Source organism: Mycothermus thermophilus (genome assembly GCF_041956435.1).
Source record: "Mycothermus thermophilus strain CBS 625.91 unplaced genomic scaffold VTJ04scaffold_3, whole genome shotgun sequence".
Classification (NCBI taxonomy): domain Eukaryota; kingdom Fungi; phylum Ascomycota; class Sordariomycetes; order Sordariales; family Chaetomiaceae; genus Mycothermus; species Mycothermus thermophilus.
Genome location: NW_027191429.1, coordinates 998,424 through 1,015,698, shown reverse-complemented (window position 1 = coordinate 1,015,698; position 17,275 = coordinate 998,424). Strand labels below are relative to the sequence as shown.

The 17,275-nt window shown below is 56.4% G+C and overlaps 3 protein-coding genes across 3 annotated transcripts; 1 reads left to right on the top strand and 2 right to left on the bottom strand.

Annotated features, from left to right (window-relative positions):
- Nucleotides 1-717: 717 nt before the first annotated feature.
- VTJ04DRAFT_4469 (uncharacterized protein) lies at nt 718-3,289 on the bottom strand (the record flags this gene model as incomplete). The annotated part of the gene is made up of 5 exons (XM_069362480.1): nt 718-1,175; nt 1,250-1,359; nt 1,427-1,871; nt 1,977-3,021; nt 3,128-3,289. The coding sequence occupies 5 exons, from the start codon at nt 3,287-3,289 to the stop codon at nt 718-720; spliced, it is 2,220 nt and encodes a 739-aa protein (XP_069219423.1).
- A 1,328-nt stretch (nt 3,290-4,617) lies between these two features.
- Nucleotides 4,618-7,877, bottom strand: VTJ04DRAFT_4468 (uncharacterized protein; the record flags this gene model as incomplete). Its single annotated transcript, XM_069362479.1, has 3 exons — nt 4,618-6,547; nt 6,613-7,500; nt 7,606-7,877. 3 exons carry the CDS (start codon nt 7,875-7,877, stop codon nt 4,618-4,620), a joined length of 3,090 nt encoding a protein of 1,029 aa, XP_069219422.1.
- A 214-nt stretch (nt 7,878-8,091) lies between these two features.
- Nucleotides 8,092-8,654, top strand: VTJ04DRAFT_4467 (uncharacterized protein; the record flags this gene model as incomplete). Its single annotated transcript, XM_069362478.1, has 2 exons — nt 8,092-8,258; nt 8,474-8,654. The coding sequence occupies 2 exons, from the start codon at nt 8,092-8,094 to the stop codon at nt 8,652-8,654; spliced, it is 348 nt and encodes a 115-aa protein (XP_069219421.1).
- Nucleotides 8,655-17,275: the final 8,621 nt, after the last annotated feature.

Genomic DNA, 17,275 nt, shown 5'->3' with positions numbered 1-17,275 from the left:
AAATATGTGAGAACGCCGAATTTGGTCCTCCGGCAATGGGTACGTGACCCGGCTACTCCGTAGACAGAATACGGATCCTCGGCGGCTCGCTGTTTAAAGTTAGTTGCACACGTCAAAGTGTTGGATGGTGGGGTGATGGAGAAAAGCCTGGGACAGGTGAAATGGGAAACGCGTCTACCTCGCGTGGGACGCGTCGCCGGTTGCCAAAAGCAAAAACTACCACACGGTACGGAACAATGGAAAATGGATGGGTGTGGGATCCATCCAAGGAAGATCCTTTGAGCTACCTACTTTGGGTGAGCACGCGAATGGAAGTTGCCGCAACAATTGGGTTGGAGGAACTGCTGCCCGATACGGAGTAACCACACACGAATCACGGCTCCCGCGTCTTCCTCTGTAAATGAAACCTCGAGTTCATGGAAATTAGGTTGATCGGTCTTTCCCTCTGAAAATATTGAGGCCAAGTTCTTCTTGGCAACTCCGTTCTTACCTGGTATCAACACAGAATTTCCTCGCATGCCCTCTGACGTCATGCTCAGATTATTGAATAACCCCCCAACTCTCTATCATCAACATCACTCTCCTCCAAAGCATCTCCCAGTCTTCCCACCTTCATCGCTTCTCCTCCGCATGCCAGTCCCTCCGAATACCGACCCAGCCACAAGAACCCACGCCCTCTGTCTCCCTCCGTCTCCCTCTGCAAGCCCAACCAACCGCCTAAGGATCCACGCCAAATGACCTCATATACTCGTCATATTCCTCCCAGTTAAAGCCTGGAGGCAGTGGGACTCCATACACCAGCTCGGGCATCTCGGGTGTGTCATCGTCCTCCCCTTCGTCATCCTCGTAGCCGCCCATGAACCCCAACTGCGAACGAACCATCTCCTCGACGATAGAGATCATATGCTGTTGGAACGCGTCCGGGCCCATATCCTCGTCGTCGTAGTCGTGTTCCGCCACAAAGTCGTCATGGTCGTGAGGATGTGCAGAAAAGTTTGGAAATTCGTCGTCGTTCTCATTCCCGTCGGGCGCGTTGGGATCGTTTTCTCCCTCTTCCCACCAGTAACTGGTAATTTTCCGTGGCCAGTATGGTTGCAGCCTTCTTGTGTTGACTTCCGCCTTGGGATCCATTCCCTCCGAAACTTCAGGGTTGGCAATGGTTTTATTGTCGGCGACTGTTGAGCAGGCGTGGTTAGCTTCTTCATGAAAGAAAAACCGGCAAGCTACGGAAAAGCTAGGTTGGACTCACTCAGAGGAAACAAGTCCTCAAACAAAACCGTCGTCTCGTCAGGCGATGGCGCGCGGTCCGAGATCTTCCAGAAGGCCGTCGGCCCAAAGGCCTGCTCGGAATCGTAGTGCCTGAGAAACACAACCATCAGCCGTCAAGCACAACCCCTTATCAGGACACCAGCGAAGGGAACCTTACGCCTCAAACCACGTGCCCACGACGCCTCTCGCCGACTTCATTCCTCCAAGCTGCACCGCGTCACACCGCCAGCGATCCCGTCCCTCGTACGCGGTCGTGATGTGCCAGCGGACTTCGCCCTCGGGGGTCGTGTACACGCTTCCACACAAGTACGGGCGGGCCGCGTCCCCCGTGGCCATGCCGTCAACCCAGTCGCCGGGGGCAAGGTCGCCGTCCTCGCCGTACGTGTCCCATCCGACGTCCAGAATGTGTGCGAAGCCCGTGAAGTACGTGATTGGATAGTCTGGGTGGATGAGATTTTTGTCCTCGTCCGAGCGCCCGGGAGGGTCGACGCGCGTGACGCGCAGGCGCATCAACGCGACGCGAAGCGCTTGCACGTGGAACATGGGGAGAAGGCCGGATCCGATGTTCATCTGGGCGTTGACTTGGAAAAGAGTGTCGGGCTCTGGTTCGTGAGATGGCGGCGCGCGCGACCGCGCGGGCGATGCGTCAGCAACTGTCGAGCTCGATGGAGAAGAGACCAGTGTTTAAACGCTGGCAGTGTGCTCACCTAGAAAGCTGATCACCCTCAACCAATTCCCGCTCACGCCGTACGGGTCCTCGAGGTTCGCATCGCCGGTCTTACCATCCTCGCCTCTATGTTCTTGTGCTTGCTCCTCGCCACCGCTGCGCTGTTCCATCTCCAACGTCCAGGGAAGATAGCTGTCCTTGCTCAAACCAACAAATGGCGTCGTCCACAGCCGCGCAATCACAGGGAACTTCTCTTCAAAGTGCTTCTCCCGCATGTTCTGGCCCAGCACATACATGAGGGCCTCCACCTTGAGCCAGTCCACCTTGATGGCCTCCTCATCGTAATAAAATGGCCCCCAGTATGTCCGGGCCTCCCGGTCGATGCCTCCGCGTCCCGTCAGGTCGTAGAGGAGCACGTTGTATACCTTTCTCGACATGACGCCCCACATGCTCAGGTCGCTCCAGATTTCCTTGATCTCGGCGGGGGCGTTGGGAGGCTCCGGCGCGCCTTTCTCAAAACCCAGAAACCAGCCGTACAAGCAATGCAGTTTCGCGCTCAGCCGGTAGGCCTCGGCCAAATCCGGGTGCCAGTAGATCAGGCTGCCGTAGCGACGGTCGATGTACTGCAAGTAGTGCTCCCCGGGCTGCATGGGCTGCATGAACTTGGCCTTGACCATGTTGGGCAGGCTGTGCCATTCGGGATTGTCTCCGTAGTAATCGACGTCGTCGTTGACATCGACTCCCTCGGGAGGGGCGACCATCTTCATGAAGGCAGCAGCCCGGTAGATGAAGGAACGGCCCATAAACCGGGCCCGGACGGCGACATCGCCGAAGAGGACGGCGAGGAAGGCAGCGGTCCGCGATTCCAGGCAAGTTTGGGCACGGGAGGGGCGGGACGGGCGGCCTGCGTAGCGGCCGGGAGCAGCATGGCTGAGGAGCCGGGTGATGGTGTCGCAGATGAACCGGAGCTGGTCGGTCAACCCTTTCTTGGTTTTGGCCGGCCTGCGGCGGAGGAGGTTTTGTAGCCTGACAATGTCGTGCAACTCCTTTTCATAGTTGACGGTTTGGTCAGGTCGGGGCGGGTCCTTGTTCGCCGTGTAAGCGAGGCGTCGACCTCGAACATTGGGTTCGGCACCAAAGCAGTATCTCAGTCTGGTGTGGGGAGCAGGGAGGCAGAGAATTGACACGTACCAGCAGCCGCAGGTAAATCTGGCGGCAAACGGTCTGGTTTCCCTTGACGAGCGTATGAAAGCGTCGACACACCTGAGAGGCCTTGACAAGGTCTCGGGGGTCGACGTTGGCGAGGATGTCGTTCAACACCTCGGTTGGAAGGTCAATGATGCCAATGGCCATTGTTGATGGTTGCTGGCGAACAATCAAACAATCGCAAAGAAATCGATGGTTGTGAGCAACGTTGGTCAATCTTTAAGTCGCTGCCCGAGATGCGACCAACGTCCCAAGGAGGAAGATGGATGCTGCGGATAAGGTAAGGCTGGGGAAAGGAAAAAGAAACAGGACCTTGGAAAACAGATCATCCATCCAAACCTGGCAAAAACCCAGGTTCCCCTGCGAGGCCAGGTATTTCCACAGTTTGGAGACGCGAGACAAACGCGTATGGTTTGACTCGTCGTTTGTCTGCGGTCGTAGCAATTAAACAAGGCTGCTAGTTCAGGTATGTACTGGACTTTAGTCAGTCGGAGGCTGCGGGGAAAGGTGGAAGTCAACAACCCCACACCTACAGAAAAAGCACCCCACCGGCAGCCAGAACCTCCGGGGCTTCAAGGACAGGGCTTCAAAGGTTCCTACTTGGGCAGTACTTCACTCCGTAGGCTACAAGCAAGGAGATGCCTGTTCCATGTAAGGATAATGAAGGGAAGTGGCTCGGTACGAATAATTGGAGTCTGGCGTTGTTGCACATACAAGCACCTTCCCTTCTATTCTTTGCTCAACTTATCACACACCCGATCAACGTGCTGTATGTATGTACAAGAGCCAAAGATGCCAACGCTTTCTCGTTTGTGCTATCACGCTACCTGAGTTCTTCAATGCCAAGGTATCATCTGTATATGTCCATAAAAATGAAGCGAAGGAAAGAAGAAAAGGGGGTATAAGTAATGACCGAGCGAGAGACAGTCAACAAAAAGAGTAAACAAAAAATAAACCAAATGCTATAAAAATCCAGACATCGATCGACCTTCAAATCATGAAACAGCCAAACTGCTCTGCTGCTGGACGAAAACACAAGAGGTGCAAAATGAACAACAAAAAATGTCATCAAATCCGCCGCCCCCGCCGCCGCCAACCCGAGCCCCCCCAAGATATTGCCATTGCCCATGCCTTTCCCACCCGACCCGAGACTCCGGCAATATTTCCACTCTCCTTGCTCCACATATATATAGATAGGTAGTAAGTATGCGAGTAAATGTCGCGATGGATATAAGAAAAAGATATCCCCGACCTTGCCTTTCCCTGTGGTTTTGGTCAGTTAGATCGACGGAGGAGACCACTTGTCCCCCTTATCCCTCGTTCTTTTTTGCTAATTTTGTTATATGTCCCATCATGATGATCGCGCCCCTCATCCGCCACCCAAAGAAAACGCCCACACTGGTGATGATATCCTCCTGTTAGCTGTCGTCGTCTTCGTCGTCATCATCATAACCCAACTCGCACCCTCCTGTCTGTCATGGCACGTTGTGCCCCGCGTTCAACTGAATGCAGTTATTCATCAGCGTGGCGCCCTCGTGCAACAGCTCCCAGCGGCTCTCGCTGAACGCATCTTTCAGCACCATCAACACGGCCGTGTTCTGGCTGATGCCCTTCATCGCCTTCAACTCCTCCGGCGACGCCACGTTGCCGTAGCGCATCAGGTACTCCCGCATCATGCGCATCTTCTCCTGTTGCGTCTGCGGCACCGGCGCGTGGGGGCAAGGACCCTCAAGCGCGAACCCGTAGCACCACACCACGAGCGCCGCAAAGTACAGCACCCACGGCCTGTTGAGCAGGACGTCGTCGCGCGCCGAGTAGGGCGGCTGGTCCGGGTTGAAGTTGGCGGGCGGGGTGGCCGCGGTGCCGCCGACGCCGCCGGCCAGGTCGGGCATGAGCACCGACTGCAGGAACTTGAGGGCGTAGTAGGTGGCGTCGCGCGCCTTGGCCGAGGGCGCCCAGATGTCCTTCATGCGCCGCTGCGCCGAGTTGAGGTCCTGCGGGCCGATGGCGCGGCCCAGCAGCCGCTTGGCCCGGGCAAAGATCTGGCAGTCGACAATGTCGACGTGCATGGCCATGTGCGCGAGGTGGTGCAGCACGATTCGGCTCTCGAAGACGACGTTTTCCTCCTGCCGCGACTGCTGCGGGTCGTAGTACGGGTCCGAGGACATGTCGTTGCGCCGCATGAGCAGGGTCTTGTCGAAGTCGGACTTCCACGAGTCGAAGGCGCGCGTGAGGGTGCCGCGCCACTTGTCGCGCCCGCCGAGGGCCTGCGAGACGCCGCCACCGAGCGAGTTGACCTGCAGGTCGCGCTGGTTCATGTGCCAGCTGACGCTGAGCAGGCCGGCCATGAGGATAGTGCGGCCGAACGAGTTGGTCTGGACTTCTTGGTTGCTGAGGGTGCGCTTGAGACCCTCGAGGAACGAGATGGCCTTGTTGCCGCCGGCGATGAGGTTCGACTCGATACGCGCGACCTCGGGCCCGCTGGTGGCCTTCCAGAGCTTGTCGTCGCACGGCAGTGGAAGCCGCATCTCGTGGGCGACCATGACGGTCGAGTGGCCGAACATGGTGGCGTGGATCGAGTCGATGACGAAGGCCGCAAACGCGGCGCGCCGCGTCGATTCGTTGGTGACCCAGTTGTTCCACCACTCCTCGGGGGTCATGGCGCCCGAGGTCGACGACTGGCGGGACCCGTTGGTCTTGTCGTCGCGCGGGTTCGGCGGGGAGTCGAGGGCCGACTTGCCGATGAGCGCGCGGCCGCGGCGCATGAGCGTGATGGTCGTGGCGTGGTGGATGTGCGCGCGCTCGTGCAGCTCGCGGGTCGAGTACATCTTCTCGTACAGCTCGAGCAGCAGCAGCGTCTGGAACACCCACAGCTTGGCCGGCGGCCGGCAGTTGGGGTCCTGGAACATCTCCCACCGCAGATGCCACGCCAAAAAGTTGGAGAGCTGCGCGCCCGCCTTGGTCACCTTGGCGCCGTGGGCCTTGTCCAGGCACGCGGCGCCGATGGTCATGATGGCGATGAGCAACAGGTTCGGCGTCTTGTCGGGCGAGAAGGTCGGCTTGTGCAGGATAGGCACCTGGTCGCTGAAGTGCACCCAGTACGAGCCGATGTAGGCCTGCATCATCTTGCGGCTGAGCATGTGCGAGTCGTCGTTGCGGTCGCCCTCGAGAATCTGCTCGCGCTGCCGTTCGACCGGGGCGTGCCCGTTCTCGTGGAACCTCTCCTTGATGAGCTCGTAAATCTCGGCGCTCTTTTCCTCCGAGATGACCGACTCGGGCAGGTTCTGATCCAACAAGCTGGTTACCGACATGACTTGCTGAGGCCCGGCAGCGGCGGGGAAGTAGCCCAGCTGGTTCGGGTCGTTGGAGTAGTACGCGCCGTACTGGTTCGAGAACTCGCCGTAGCTGCTACAAAGTCAGCAAAAGAACAACCAACTCGACTCACCACACAACGCCAATAGGTAACTCACTTGTAGGTTTGCATCGGAACCCCCGTCATCGGCGAGTCGTTGCCCCCGGTGTTGAACAGGTAAGCCACCAAATCCTCCGGGATGGCCACATAGGGCGACTTGTTGAGGATGCTGTCGCTACCAAACACGGGCATGGCCTGCTGCATGCCCATCTGGTCGAGGAGCATCATCTCGCCTGCCGACTGCGTGGGCTGGTCGGAGAAGTCCCCGCCCGTCGAGGCGCCGTACGACTGATCGTTCTGCGCGGTGGTGGCCGAGGCCGAGGAGGACGACGCGGGGAAGTTGGACGGCGGAAGGCTGAACGGAGGGAAGTTTTGTGACTGGACATAGGCCATGCCGCCGGCGGATTGAGGTGTGTTGTGCGGCTGGTTCGGGAAGCCGTGCTGCGTGGAAATGGGTGACAAAACACCGTACGGTCCGACATTGCCCTGGATCGAACCTCGGCGCGGGTCGGGAGACGCGTGGTGCGGCCCCGGCTGCGCCATGCGCACGTAACCCCCTTGGTCATGGTGCATGTAGTCGACGCCGTTGGCGCCGGCGCCGTTCCCGTAGGTGGCCGGCGGGGTGCTGCTCACGGGCGTGTAGGGACTTCCCATCACATCCTTGGGCGAGTGGTACTGGATCGAGAGAGAGCGGGGCTTGTTGTAGGCGGTGCCCGGCCGGTTGACTTCCGGGGATGCCGAGCCCGGGGCCGGGAAAGGTTGCCGGTTATCAGTGACGGGCGATGTCTGGCTGAGGAGTGAGTCCTTGCGATTCAGGGCCGAGCCCTTGGCCTGGTGACGATCCTTGTGACGGTTGCACAGGTCAAGTCGGACGAAAGTTCTCTGGCAGTCACCGATACCACACTTGTAAACCTGCTTGGGGTTATGGTTGAGTTGATGGCGGTAGCTGGTTCATCCGTGGACGCGCGTAAGCCCTTGGAGTTAGCAAAATGTCTCTCTGCAAGTCGTTCGCGGGACAGCAGGTCGGCATGAAACCGGAGAGCAGACGTACAGATGCTCGGCCCTCGAGTAGCTCTTGCCGCAGCCCTTCTCCGGGCATTCAAACTTCTTGTCCAGACCCTTCCGGCTGCGCCTCCGCTTGCGCGCCGGGCCGTCCGAGTTGGACGAGTGGTGGCCATCTCCGCCGCCTTCCCCATCTTCGGCGTCGTCCAGATCTAACCCTTCAACGTCCTTGTCGTCGGACCCCTCGCGCCCGTGTCCTGGCTCCCGCTTAGGCTCTGGGTCGACATTGTCTGGAGATACCGAATCGGCCAGCTGTGGCATTGCTTGGGCCGCTCGTGATGATGAAGATACAGAGTGTGCTTGGATGTCACTGGGGTGAGAAGCGAGAACCGAAGCCATGCTCGTAGCCGGCTACCCCCATCCGCGAGTGCCAGCGTCGGTTAGTCACACAAGCAAAAGGTGAAGCCGGGGGAGGCTTCTGAAAAAAAAAACAAAAACCCGAGTCCTGGTTCCCTGTCGCCCTCGCGGGCCGTCGATGTTACGCAGCAGCGCCCTGGTGTTTCGTGGAGTTCAAGTGGCGGCAGTCAGTAGTGGCGTGAGGGGAACAAGGCGTCGTGCAAAACACGTGAGGAGATTCCGGACAGTATGCGATTCTGGGACTCTGCCGGAACGAATTCAGAACTGCACGACTGACAGCACCCGGTTGGTAATGCGGGGTGAATGTTCACACGAGGATTGCGGTGAGACAACGACCGTCGTGTATATGCTGTGGTGTGAAAGTGGATGTCGTGCGTAGAGCGAACCCGAGGGGATGGAAATGCGGAGGAGGGGAATGGGGTTGGCCGTAGAGTAGAGTCGACGGCGCAGTGACCCGCTTCCGAGAACAATTTCCGTGACTAAGGTTGCCTCTTCTCAAGCTCGACGGACCGGTTCTCGAACGGGACTCAGGGCACGGAGGTCATGGCCGGTGATCAACAACGACGTGAAGACGGATTTTCGGTGACACTGGAGATGCTTCAAACAGTGGACACGTCGACGGCGAGACCAAGCAACACAGCGGTACCAAGTCGGGCGCCTCTCAAAAAAGCCGCGAGGTGAGAGCAGCTAGGTGTCGGTTCCGCGCGGCCCCGAGAGCGGAGGGCGTGAGAGCTGAAGAACGTATGTATCAGGAATCGGGGAAAACCAAAAAGGGACCAAAGAAGAGGAAAAGGAGGCGTGAAACACAATGCGCCGAAGCCTTCTAGTTTTGACAAAACTGCCGCAGAGACAGCGAGGCGACAACTCAAGAGAGAATCACTTGGCCTTGCAGTCGGGGAAAGTCGACAAGCAAAAAAAAAGACGGAGAGGTGTGTCCCAGCATCAGCGGCAGAGAGGCGAGTCTTCGCGGGAAAATGAACGGAACGGTAACGCTAGCTAGTTAATAGCCTGGCGCGCATTGGACCGCTGATGAAAATGGCCTGGACAACCGAGAGGGGTTGGTGTGTGTGGACGAAGCCAGGGTGCAAGCGGACAATGTGAGAGGCTATGGTGGGGAGAGGCACCAGCAAAAGATGTGGAGAGTGAACAGAGAGGGTAAAGTGTCAAGACAGGTTTGGGTTTGGCGAGGCGTGTGTTGGAGAATGCGAGGGCGTGTGAAGAGAAGAGGCCAAGCCAGCACAGGCCGGGGACGACGGGACGGGAACGGGGAGCGCTGCGAAGTGGACACAGCCGACAGCCGACGCCTACGCATAACAAACACCAACAGGCGAGAGGACAAAGATGACGGCGGCGAACGGCACAAGCAACATGATGAGATGATATCTTCTGCTTTCTCTCTGCAGCGAGTCTAGAGGTAGGCAATTGAGCCGCAAGCTGTAAGTACCGGCAACTCAACACATGGGAGCGTCTGGCTGTCAGCAACAGGGGGAGGGGTATGGGCTGGGTTTGTTCTGTGATGGAGGGGGTGGTGTGAGCCTTGACTTTCATGGAGGGTCAGGTCCCAGCATGGAAAACCGACACAAGAACCCCAGACACAGCAAAGGAAACATGAAGAAGGAGGAAATCGAAATCTCGCATCCTGCATCTCATCTCCTTTCCAAGCCCAAGGTTCACTTCAGCTCTTGGACTCGACTGACGTCTGTCTGATGAGTTGTGCATGAACCTGGAATTTGGCGCGGAAGCAGCTGAAAACAAACTCAACAACCAGGATCGAAGCTCTGGTCGAAGCGACAGCTCACCCCTGCAGCCTCTGTTCCGGCTTGGGTTTCTTTCGTTCGCTTCCTGGTTACCTTGGTTGCTTGGAGAGAAACGTTCCGTTCCGTCCAGGGCTTCTTCTCGGTGGCCCGGTCGTAAGGTGAGTAACGTAACGAGCCAAAGCATGGGGGGGCCCTGAGGACCCGCTCCAGCGGCAGGGCTCTTCGGGGCGCTGCGCATCGCCCCGTGTCTTGGTCGTCAACCTGGCATTCACTTGTCTGGGATGGCCCCGGCGGCTGTCAAAAGAGTTGGCTCGCTGCACGGACAACATCTGGCTTGCGTGGGCTTAGAAATCCACAAGCGTCAATCGACGAAAACAAGACTCGGATGTTTTTGGCTCTCACGCGTCGTCAGGAAGTTGAATCCGGCAATCTGACACGAGGCGTCAGCGAAAGCCGAAAAGTGATGCTGTAGAGGCGCGCTCCGTCACGACCCGGTGGATTAGATTCGATGGATGGCCTGATCGTCCGTTGGTAACCTCGGCTTTGTCACTTCCATGTCGGCTGGCCGAGCTGTGAAGTGGTGCTGGTCCATTGATGAACGGGGGCTCAAACACACAGGCAGTTGGCGATGCGGCGTGTCAGCGTTTTGACTTACATGACCGACACGACACAGTAATACAATGGCAATCTCTCCCCAAACCCCAGGCCTGAAGAAACACTTGACTTTTGGTTGCCTGCAGTCGACACACAAATCTTCCGACTTTGGGCCTCTGATGAACCAACCGATCGGCGTTCTGGGGAGACCTGCTGGCGGATGACGGCCACGCAGCGGGAGGGTGGGGGTCCTCGACCAGCCTAATGTACGCTCTTCTGCAGGTGACTTTTTCGAGACGTTGTCCTGCTGCGACCGAATCGAGCCAAGGTCCGCCCTCCAAAAGAAGGGTTCGAACTGACAGTAGCAGCCAGGCGGGGGCGAAACCCAAGCTCCGGCGGCAGAACTCACCCCTTCGGTAGCACAGAGAGACGTGCACACTTGCACACGCAAAACACACGCACTCGCGGCTTTTTATGTGTGCTCGGCCTGGCCGATGCTGGCCGCCCTCCTTCACGCAACGGTCCTGTGAGATACGGCAGGTAGTTAGCGAGCTGCGGACGCCGTCTCCTCCCTTCACCGGTTCGTGCGTGCATTTTGCAGAGGGCGCCGCGCGTCTGGAGGCGAAGGCGGTCGGTTGTCTGCTGCGAGCCAGGTGCCTTCACATCCCCCCGGCTTGCCTCCAGGTTGATGGATGGCGCTCGGCGATCGGCAGTCCGCCAGTTCCATGCCAGCGCCAGGGGGATGGATGCTGCGGCAATACCTCGCAGTATGTACTGGATAGTGCAGAGTACACCGTAAGGCTTTCAACGTTCGTCCTGTGTTGGAACTTCCCCTGATCTGGGGATCTTGCTGGCTTAAAGTTGAGTGAATGGTAATCCTAGCTCCGAGGAGCGGGGTGCCGCCGCGGACAGTGAAATGGAAATCTGGTGACGGCCACCCAGCCCGCCTTTCCTGCCACACCACACGGGACAGTGGCAGAACGGGACATCCCATGGCATCCACCATCCAGTGAAGCTTCAATGTTCGGCGGCAGTGCTGGACGGAAGAGGAGGGTGGTGGATGACGTGGAGAGTGGTGATGAGAATTGGCTCGCCCTGCAGACTCGTCCTGCAGCTGTCGAACTTTTTTTCCATCCCATCAGGGCCGCAGCGCGGCAAAAGATGGGACTCGGTACCGTTGGGGAGGGTAACATCCATTCTGCAAGCCAGGACGGAGCCGTGATGCTGAGATCCAGGGACCGAGCTGCGGATCTAGTGAAGGTGCCCCTCTTCACGGAAACCCCCTCTGGGCGAGCCGACCAGGCCCGCGCCCTTCATCAGCCACACTGGAACACCTTTGGTTCATTTCTCCCACGTCGGGCAGGTCCTTTGTGGTGGTGCCATGGTGCCGAGCAGCATGCGTTGACACAACCTGGAAGTGAAAAGCCGCTCAACCTGGTTCTCGGGTTCACTTCTAGCTTCCTTGCTGCTGCAGGTCAGCCCGAGGGATTGGGAAGGGGCAGGTGGACAGGCCGGCGGCCTGGAACGTGCGGCGGGCTATTATAAAGTGGCGCTGGGTTGGGCTCTGGGATGGATCTCGAGTCGCTTCTTGGACGACTCTTTTTGCAGGATGGATTTCCCCAACCGTCGATCGCCAGAAAACGCACCAAATGCGGGGCCGGGCGTGGCCAGAAACACTAAGCCTAAATAGGATATGGCTGTGTGGGGTTGAATGGATCAATTGCTGATTGGATGGCAAACAGAACAAGGGTCCCATGCCCTCTCCCGCAGCTCTGGCAGCCCGGCCCATCAGTCCATCTTTTCTTCATCGTCTGTCACTTCCGCTTTGTTTCGAGGTTGACTGAGTTGCATGGGATTGGTTGCCCGAGAAAGCCTCCTCCACATGAACGTGAACAAACATGAATAATGGGAAACGCAACAATGGCATTCTTCGGCCGGGGATGGGAATGACACAAAAAGAGAAACTTGGCATGTTGGTCATCGAGTCCGTCCTCAGCAGACGGAAGGTTGTCTCCTCCACCACCACCTTCACGCCATTTTGTCTTGACCACTTTCTGGCCATGAGCCGCGCGTGAACAACCGCCTGCAACTATCCGGTCCGATCCATCCCCAGATCGATCCGCCCCCTGCAAGGAGACATCGCATTCGGCTTCCCAAGTCATCCACCAGACGCAGCGCTCCTTTCATCAACTATGTCCATCCTCCATACCTGAATTAGGTACCATATGAAGACCGGGCAACAGCAACAGCAACAGCAACAAACCTGCGGGTGGCTTGTTTTGTCAACGGCCAATCAAGGCCCTGGTTGGGCTTCATGTCAGGTTTCTTGACCTGAACTTGCCATCTCCAGGCTGTTCCCAGACGGCATCTCTTGCCACCTCGGACATTGCGTGTGCTAATACATACGAGTCTACCTCCACCGTCACTTCAACACGAGTCGAGACCAACATCCAGCAAACAACCAACAGGGCAGGCAAGAAATGAGGCCAACAGGGCGCAGCTCACGTGCCAGCGCTTCCCAGTCATCCATCCTGTCGGTGCAGCCGGATTCGGTCGATGCTGGGATGGGGGTCTCGGTCATCATCATATCCTGCTCTTGGGTTAGCTCCGTCTCAGAAACCCACGAACCCCAGATGTTCCGTCATGTCAGGTCAGAGGCGCACTAGCGTGGGGTGGCGGGCGTGGGGAGATCGGCCAACTGCCCTGTCAAGGACTGCCGTTGCGGGACGTGGGGGTACACACCTTCACTACCGCCCTGCAGACAATGCGCGCGTGAAAAAAAAATGTCGGTCGTTTTGGATGGAGCGCGTCATGTCACGGGCGCAGATCCTCGGTCTTGAAGAGTGTACCTGATGAAGAACCTGGGAAATAAAGGACTCAATATTGTTTCTGAAGGAACAGCCCTGTCATTAAACGGACGTCTCAGTGTGTTGGGCAATGGACTGAGCCTGATCAGCTCAGTGGCCTTGGGTTTCCGACACTCTGGTTCTCGCACGCTGAGAACTTCGATGGCAACCAGAATGAAAAAGCAATGAACGGCTCGCCCATCTCCTCGGGATTCCTGATCCGGGAACGTCTCGGAGAAAACCTCCCGGTGGCGTTTCAGCCTCCAGCAAGTATGGAACGACTGTCATCTATCGTTTGACTCTGAGATCCATGACAGACTTCATGAAGCGAAGAACGGTTCAAAGTCTGATCGTGGATTCAAATAGCTCTATATATGAAACTAGGACTTGTGATGGGCACCACCCAATTGCCTAGTCTTCGAACACTTCGCCGACGTGATATCTTGGATGATTGCTAGGTGGCGTAGGCTCTCCCTGTGGCATCACTGATCTCGTCGTTGGCGCTGGGAGCTTGGAATCACTGTGGCAAATTGTCGTCCTTCGTGATTCAGGTTTCCACGTGCCTTGTTCACCGAGGCTCGAGCAGCCAGTGCCAGGTTCAAGGCCAGCAAAGCCCATTGATTCTCCAGAGCAGTTAGGTCCACTGGTTTTCAGAGTCTAGCCGCCTTGAAGGGTTTCTTTGGAAGTTTTGCTATGAGAGCAACAATCGCGCTCGGCGCCAGAACCTCTTCTCAACGGGAGCCAACACTCGGCTCACCAGCAACAGCGGGAGTGGATGCGGACGAAGCAGTATGCAGCGATGCCATTGAATTTGGCTGGGCCTGGTAGTGCCTTCGTCTTTGAAAGAATTGCACGTATCTCCAGTCAAGACCTAGGAAGACCTTTGGTGACGGGAAGGAAACTAGAACGCATGTCGTTTGCTCTCGGCCTTCACATTGCGCGGAGACACAGGAAATCTATTACCTGAGTCATCCGGATGACGCGGCGATGCCACCCCGTTCCATGCCGCTCCAGCTTGCTGAAGAACTGCCCTAGGTATTATGAAGCATTTGCCTGCGTCGTCCTCAAGGAAGTAACTTCTGACACGGGCGCGGCCCGAAATCAAATGTGGCAGCCTCCTCGTTCCTCACCTGCCTTCTTACACGGGTCGTCGGGGGTTCTTGATGAATGTGAGCCAAAGCCTGTGGCAGTGAGTAGGGTAGCAATGGCAGCAACTCTTGCCCTCCTGTCTGGTTAATATCCCTCTCAGGTCAACTATCCTTCCATGAACAGATGGGCCGCTGCCCTGGTGGGTTGTCCTTGTTATGGCTTCAGTGCAGTCCTCCTAACATGGACTCGAGGAAGGCTCCGGACAGCATCGCAGCGACGCCTGATAGCTCTTCTCAACGGAAGAGGCATACTAGTACCGGGATGACCAGAAGTACCATCTGTTAGTGCAGGCCAGATTTTTATATGCAAAATCGATCCTCTCGACTACCGCTTTTAACAGAATGCCCTCCGAGGTACACAAGGGCCCCGACGTACATGCCTCCTTTTGAGCAAGATGTTGCCCAGAGACCATGACTGCCCTGTCCAAATGCCTCCAAACTCAGGTGCCGCCATCTCCTGCCCGTTGGAATTCTTGTCCCACTCCGACCATCCGTTTGGAACAGCAACACAGCAGCAAGAGGCAGATTGTTGAGCTTCTCCTCGCCGTAGACCCCTTTGGTTAGATGTCCACACCTGGCATAGGAATGGCCAAATCCCGAGGCTGAGCTATGAATCCAATTTTGTTTAAGACATATTATTTCGTTTACTTAACGTGTCTCAACCCGATCAGAATGCATCAACAAACCGGCTTTTGTGTGTGTGTGTGTCTATAATATTTAGTGAAGCTCGGCTCCAAGAAGGCTGCCCGGACAGCACGGAAATGCCTGACCTAATACATTCTGCAGCCTTATGAGGCTCTGCGCACTGGGCGTCTGCAAAGCATTTCAAGCGATGATTCATCGATATGATTTACTCACTGACTTCTTCACTTCCATATCAGCATCGTGGACATTGCTGGGCTCATCGTCGGCATCGCAACTGCGTATAATTAACCGGGTGATCGATGTCTGCAGAATCGTTGAAGGCGCATCCTCGTTCGACAATGACACAAGGATTTCCATCGAGTCTTGGGTTCAGAAAATAATCCATTCTCCCAAGGTAAACAAGGAAACAAGTTGGATCCCGATGAGTGACAATTCAGTCCTTCCAGGCATGTCGAGGGCCACGCTTCTCTTCCATACCTAAGTATTAACGACCCCCGACAATGTAAAAAGGGGTTGGGCGATAACACTCAACGACCGAGAAGAAGAAACGAGATCAAAAGGACGAGGCTTTGGTTTTCAAAGAATTGATCGATTTCCGTTTAGCATGGCCCAAGATGACTGCCCGAACAACGAGCCAGTGGGCCCCACGAACATATCTGCAGCATTTTGAATTGCTCCGATATGCCACTTGACTTTCTAGGAACGCCCAACTCCAGCGGACTTTGGAGGGATTGGGAGAAGAGGAATAACCATAGGGGTGAAGGAGAAGGCCAAGGTGGAACAGGAAGAGAAGGAGAAGGGCCATGATGCGCCCCGAAGACACAGTTACGAAAGTTCATTTTCCAGTAAGACTGGAGGTCGTAAGGATGTCAGAGACTCGCATAGTACTGCCCGGAGGAAACACGTCGAGAAACTCCTCCTCTTCGCCGAGGAAATCAAATGGCCCTATCTCGACAAGCTGCGCGGTCATATTCTCCCAAGATACTATGGGGCATTGAGGAACTGCGTGCCGCGGCCGCCCGTAACCAAGATGGCGAGAGTGATTCAAGTATGTTCCGGGGGAGGGCTGAGGTGGTGGCGCATGCTTGGTGTGCTGAGATCGGTCACAACGCTGTCGTACTGCATGCAAGAGGCGCATGTTTTGCTTGTGGGGTCAGATCGGTGTCAAACGACGGGCTGGGGAGGAGAGAGTTGATCTGGAGGGACCTATGGCCGTCTGCGTCATGTACCTAAGTATGTGTAGTTAAACGTTAACGAGAGTCTGCTGCATGGGGACTTTCGACGCTCAACCTTACAAGATACTTTTGCTCTTGATTCTTATGAGTAACACGTCATATCGACTTGAAGTAATACATGTCTATTTTCACATATTTTCTTTTTGTTCCCATCCATGTTTTCACACCTACACACCATAATATCGGGAAGGAGATTCCTTGGAGGGTCCTGTTAGAGCCTTGCTTGAAGCCCCTTGGCCCCCAATCTGCCTCATTAATAATAAACCAATTGGCTCTTACCGATGCGTTCCAGTTTCAGTGATTTCTGACAAGAGCTCACAACAAAGCATCATGGTCAGCCATACCTCCTTCACAAGCGTTTGCCACCCCTTATCTGTGGCTTCTCATCCGGCTAAGGCACAGCCAGGGAAGTAGTCAGCAGGGCTGCGCTTGTAAGCCCCAAGAGGTAGGTGGATAGCGTAGACAAGACGTGCAGCTGTGGCGTACATAGTTATCGCGTCCTTCAGCCTTGCCATATTTTTGTTGATTACCGCATCTACCCATGACCTGTGGCACGTCCGGTGTATGTAGAGCCTCGGCGCCTAATTGCTTCGTAGGCGACCTGAGGCCCGGACCGTTCTTTCAGCTAGAACATCGGCCCGGCGCGGCTGCGGCACATACGACACGGACCCAACGCCGGTGGGTGGTCCAGGCCTCCTGCGCCTGCGACCCGTTCCTTCAGGCCTCAGGCTGTCAAGCCGACGGCCACCCATGCCAGAATGGCTGATTTTGAGGCTGAAAGGTACGGGGACGGTTCTTCTCATGCTGTCGAGCCAAAGTCCGTCCGTCTATCGGGTATATAAGAGTGCCCACTCGGGCTCAAGAAACAACCAAACTGTGCCAACTTATATCAACCTTCATTCAACTCAAACCTCGTCGTCACCAACACGATCAACATTGGTTGCCAGCTTGTTGCTTGGTACCAATCAAAGAACGTCCTTACTTGAATCTTAAGACAGCGCCGTCACATCAGACGCCGTACAATACACCCGGCGCTCGCTACCCCAGATCCCCCTCAGCAAGACTCGAACCAACATC